This window comes from Colletotrichum fructicola, assembly GCF_000319635.2.
Source record: "Colletotrichum fructicola Nara gc5 chromosome Unknown KSG_Nara_v1_contig01, whole genome shotgun sequence".
Classification (NCBI taxonomy): Eukaryota; Fungi; Ascomycota; class Sordariomycetes; order Glomerellales; family Glomerellaceae; genus Colletotrichum; species Colletotrichum fructicola.
The window spans coordinates 682,880-688,679 of record NW_027094051.1 but is presented as its reverse complement, the minus strand read 5'-3'; the positions used below and the strand labels follow the sequence as shown (position 1 = coordinate 688,679).

At 48.5% G+C, this 5,800-nt stretch overlaps 1 protein-coding gene across 1 annotated transcript; it reads right to left on the bottom strand.

The window, feature by feature from the left end:
- Positions 1-3,257: 3,257 nt before the first annotated feature.
- On the bottom strand, positions 3,258-4,070 carry P4H3 (putative prolyl 4-hydroxylase 3; the record flags this gene model as incomplete). The annotated part of the gene is made up of 2 exons (XM_032036759.1): positions 3,258-3,798; positions 3,850-4,070. The coding sequence occupies 2 exons, from the start codon at positions 4,068-4,070 to the stop codon at positions 3,258-3,260; spliced, it is 762 nt and encodes a 253-aa protein (XP_031884096.1).
- Positions 4,071-5,800: the final 1,730 nt, after the last annotated feature.

Below are 5,800 nucleotides of genomic sequence, written 5' to 3'. Positions count from 1 at the left end.
TTGGTCTTTTGAGTGATTCTACTATATAGCATGCTCTGCCTGTTCTGGAACTTCAAACAACAAATCCAGTTTGTTCTCTTCACAACGGGTGTTTTCTTTGAACCAAATAATTGAAGTCTTGACAAGGCGAGGGAACCAATGATTCCCAGAAGTCGCGACTGAGATACAGCTGTGAGTCGACATGTCTGGTGGCGATGTCCGTCAGGGCCACCACCTCGAGTGTATTCATATTATTAGATCCGGAGCCCTGGAACGCGTTCGCATACCCTTCAAAAATGCCTGAAACAAATTATGTTAATCTGTTCTTTCGGTTGAGGCCGGTTTGAATTCTCTGTAGAGCGACATCACTAACAGCGAGACGATTTGCTGCGCAAGATGACAGTCAGTGCTAATAGGAGTTTATATACGTTCCGGTCGCCTTCAAGAAGTCTCTGATTCGCTTACAGAGATGGAGTCGCGGCTAGAGTAAAGCTGGTACGATTCATTGTACTCGAACTAGAATATGATGACTACCTATGTCGGGTAAATGGTATTTAAACGACTGCGTTGTCTTCGCCTTGCTATGAGATAAAGAATTTAATGTGGAGAGCAGTACTTCAATTAGTTGATGGTCGGTGATCCCTTTCATATTGGACCCAAAGATGGCGGGTAGTATGACGATGCAGGTGCGCCACAGGCATGATGATATAGCACCTTCACATCGCCCCAACCCACCGTCGTCCCCAGCGGTTACAGATATAATATCCACGGGGATTTGAAAGTTGTTTCATTCCCTCCTCATGCGTTTGATCTGTATTTGCTGCCGTTGTACGCTCTTCTTCCATGTATCAACTTGCCAGAAGGATCTTTTGATTGAAGGACGGCTGCCACTATGCGAATATTGTGGTTTGCCACAAGATCATCTCGGCATCCCTCTACTGTATACTTGCAATTTTGCCTGTACTCCAATCTGACGGCTTGTAGTCTGCGCTATCTTCATAGATGTTGCTTGACTCACTGGGTTTCCTTTGAAGTTATTGCAACGGTGCCGTAAGAACTTCTATTTAAGTAGACGGAGATTAATTCATCAACAGGAAAGAAACCACCGCAAAATGGACGGTCTGGATCCCTTGGTTCAAGAGTGTAGACTATGAGGAGTTGATTGCTGAACCTGGGCACGAATTCCGATAACGGATTTACATGAAGCCAGGCACATTAAACTCAGGGTACTATACATTTAGCTGTTGTGCATCACTAGGATCCCCGGATGATTCTGAGCAAATACGTAACAAAAGGTGAAAATATTTCTCGGGGCCGACGGCATGTATGCCTAGACGAAACCACGGCGGAATGGTCTGGTTCATTATGAACTTGACTCATTCCTGTCTCGTTATTGTAAGCCGCTAAGGACAACTGAGGACTTCAATCTGCTTGCTCAAAATCACACCTCTCCATCACATCTTTTATGCTCCTCGCCCACGTTCTGCACGAGCCCACTGCAAGACACCAGGGGTTCAGCGTGCACCAACCCGTCAATATCAAGCTATTCGATGAGTGAAACTGCGGAAGGCTCTATGATTGTATACGAAGGTTGCTTCGTCTTTGGGAACTAATCAAGTAGTGCTGCCGCAATGTGGTCAAGGAATCTAAAGTCTGAATTGGCAATATGAGGGTTCGCTGGGCCAGTTTCCACGTGTTATCTGCTGCACCACATAACTACATGCATGGTTGCCCCTGAACAACGGAGGAGGAGTCGTGAGATATCGAAACCTACTAAATTTACCGGGTTAAATCGATGTCTGAGCTGACCAGCACTCGGCTGGGATGGCAACGCTGATACAGAAACCCGAAGAACTTCTTTATCTTCTAGACTTTTCATTCTCGTGGAAGTCAAAAGGAACACGATCACGCCGGCATTTCATATGATGAGTAGGCCAAAGCGCCTCGGGGACCTGGCCTGGATCCCACCATTCATTATCAAAGATTGAGCCGAGCGTATTTCTTATATATTGGATTGGTGTATGCTTTTTCAGAGCCCAAGAGCAATGAATCTCTGGGTGCATCACTATCTCAAATTGAGCTTTGCAGTCTGTTCTGAACTTCGACTTGCTTCCACCTGCAGCTGCACCCTCCAGCTTGACCCTCCTTGAATTGAAGGCTGCACACCATGACGCCGGTAGCCTTCGTCCTGCCCATGGAGCTACCAAATACTCTGACGGCGACGAAGATAAAGCTCTCATGGCTGTAATTGATATGCGTATTGCCTCGTCGTCGAGGCTTTATGCCACCCTTTCTCTGCGACCGTGTACAGAGGAAGGTGAGTGATCATTGTTTTTCGATTCACCTGCGAACAAGATTGGCCCTCCGTCAAAGGTCATCTACAAACTGCTAATTTATATCAATAGCTGTTTGTTTCAGACCTTATCAAGACCTTCAATTTCCATGACATATCTGGTTGTAGTTCTCGCAGCTTGAGAGGTTCCGTCTTCAACGTCACGAAGCATAAGCTACAGGTATAACATTAGCAACATCAGAAACGACAAAATTGTAAAGAACCAATGAGACGTCTATGGTAAGCTTGCTCTTTAATCGACGTAGAATGGGTAGAATACCTATGAAAATCATGACTGTCATTCAAGAAGCCGGTATCGCGAAAGGAGCAGGGCGTGACTCACTCCCACGGTCTTCACTGTAACCGTCAGATTATCTTCATCGTATTACTTATGGAAACGAAACTCCAACATGACTGGAAGCATTCGAGAGACATGTTCCGTTGTGGAGGGTCAACCTCGCGAGCTTCGGCGTGTAACATCATTTCCATATTCAATGCCAATTACGGACTGCAGGCTCTTCTAAATGAAATCCATTGTCCTGAGTGCAGGGTGATTTAAGAGGTGTATGCTGGGTCATATATTCCTTTCTTCAATGACACAGCATCTGAGTCTGGTTAGCTATTCTGTCTCTCTTTCACCCCCGGCAAGCTTCACTTGGGATCATTTCACCGCAGGCCATGTATTCTCATCGGAAGGTGCTATGTCAACAAAGTTGTTCACTAGACGCGATCCTACATTCCCTAGTTGACGGCGGTAGTAAGACCCCATATCTCATTGACAATAACTTGTTTAGTCTGCTTGTGCTGAAGCTTGACTTGCGGCGTCAGTTTTTGAACCCGATTTCTCGTGAACAGACCAACTATCATAACTACCACTGATATGTAAAATTGGCGGCTTCATGTTCCTTCATAATGTTTCTTAGCTGGGATGAACCAAGCATTAGCCTTAGCCATTAGTCCAGATGTTCAATCCCGTTTTGATGCCTCCTTCTGGAGGCAGTCCCGCATGAGTAGTTCTATCATCAAGCTTCCCAGAGTTGTCCCAGCTCTTCCAGAACAGTGCATTCCCCGCCACAGCCTTCACAGTCAAGGCTTCGGTATTGTCGCATTCGACGTAGTTACACCAGCTTTTATCCTCCAGAGTCCAGTTGATGTTGAGGTTCGGGAACTGTGTGCCGCACTTCTCGCAGGTCGCCTCTACGATAGCAAAGATGGTCGTCAAACGATGTGTCGTTGAGCCATTGTGGTAGTCATCAAGGGGATCCAGGTGAGGGTTGAAGCGCTGACCAGCGCTGTATCGAGTCAGCTGAAGAGACTCATGCATGTTCTCAGGTGTGTACCCCTGGATTTCCGACGCGCGCTTGATTATCCGCCGGACGATGGGGTCCTCGTCCGGGAGAAACGCGGTGCTGCTGGTTCGGTCCGAGTCGTATAGGTTCGAGTTCTCGGCGTCTACGTAAACCGCCGACCGTTCAAATAGAGGCTGTCTGTAGACGTGATCAGATATGTGCCCGACGACTGATACGGACGCAACCTACCCCAGTTGCAGCAAGTGGTTCCTCTCGGCCCATGAGAGGAAGCCCACCACGTATATTATCAGAGGATCATAGCTTAGGATCCGGATGGAGTATGTCTTCGGGAGCGGCTGGATAGCCAGTACCGAAGACATATGAGGAGACACCCTCGGCCATAAAAGAACAATCGCTGGGATCAGTGTCCCAAAGAACAGTAGACGGTTCCAAGAAAAGAGATTCACCATTTTGTACGTCTTATGGGCCAAAAAGGCTTAACCAGCGACACCACGTCCTGACAAAGGAATGAAAGCCCGAGGAACGCTGACAATGCAGGCACTTTGCGGGGGTTCTTCAAGGATATCACAGGCTGATGGCCCTAACTTTCGGTCCGGTAGCCCATTTTAACAGCGGAGACCGACCGTTGGGGTGGGTAAACACCGAAAGTCAAAGTTTGAGGGGGAAAACAAAAGATATTGGCCGGCGGGATCTGCTGATTAACAGTGTCGGCTTTCTCCATTCAGTTACGTTAGCGCTGCCTTCTTGGCCCCCAGGATCAGACGAATCTTGATAAATACCCATGCCGTCACGGTGCGGCAATGCCATTGCCCTAACTCATTAGAAGTCGCACCCGGGGCAAGAGCAAAGCAGTTCTCCTGCTATATCACGGCTGATCGACGAAACAACCATGAAGATCATCTCCAGATGGCTGAGCAGCACTCATCTCAGGCGAACAGCGTTGCACGGCTGATCTTTCCGATACGTGTTATGTCAGTGCGGATATCCATCATCGTTTGGCCTCATCACGCCACTCCCCCTTGGCCAGCCCAGGTCCCGGGAAACCTTATGCGCCGACTAGAAGCTGCAAACTTCTGGCCTGGCGTCTGTGCGTCTGGGGTTCATACGGGACATGTTCGGACCTGCATTTACTTCCGGTGGGATATCAGGATTTTGAGAAAAACGAGGCTGGGTCCCACACGCGCGGAAGCCGTGGACACTGGCGCGTTAATTGCCAAATTCGATGTGTCGGCATGATATTGCGATGGAGTTGGGGCTAGATGAATGTGGAGGCTGCCACGGCTATGAGGATCGCCCCAACACGACCCGGACCGTCCCAAACTTGTTGGAAAGCTTCAACGGGAGCGTCTCCCAGAAATATACTCGGGTGGGGGATCTTCGTCGAGACCCTGAAAATCGACAAGAAGTTATGCTTCGAGATTACTGAATGCCTAGGTTGGATCCATGCCATTATCAGGTTAAAGTTGGAGACGGCTGTCTGGAGATACCCCTGGCGATTCATCTCTGAACTTTGTTGGGTGACGGGCCGAGCTCCTCTCACGAAAGGATAGCCTTGGAGACAACTCCCCATAGGACCTGTGATGGAAATTATTGCCGGCAGCTAGATCTTGGTGTCGTGACCCCTGGGTGAATCCTTGGCACCTCCGCGGGATGTTGCACGAGGTGGGAGTTTTTCTGCATCATATCCGATGTTTATACTACGCATGGACTGCCAGACTAGATAGTCGGTATAATTCTTATTCTTGAAGTGTAAGACGGTTGACGACCACATTCTCGGCGAAAGAGTCCAAATTCAAATGAGGATATCGTGATCGTGATAACCGATTGCATGTAGTCCAGGTGTTCTAAGCGGTGAACAACAACGTGAAACATCATCGGCAGGCCTTGCCAATTTTCATGACGGCTCATTTGGTTGACAAGTTAGGTCTCGGTACTTCCAGCAAAGGATGACTCAAGATTCAAGCATCCCATCGCCTGGACGAATTGAGGATGGCCTGGGGATGCTGATTGCGCGTTTTATCAACTTTCGAGCTCCTCCAAGAAGCTTGGGTCTCGGGGCAATCCGACTTGGCTTCGTCTGACAGGTTGGCTCTAAACTATGACCAGTTGCCGGCTACCGATGGGAGTGTAGGATGCGATACTCGAGTACGGTAGTTCTTTTGGTGTGCGGCCTAGAACG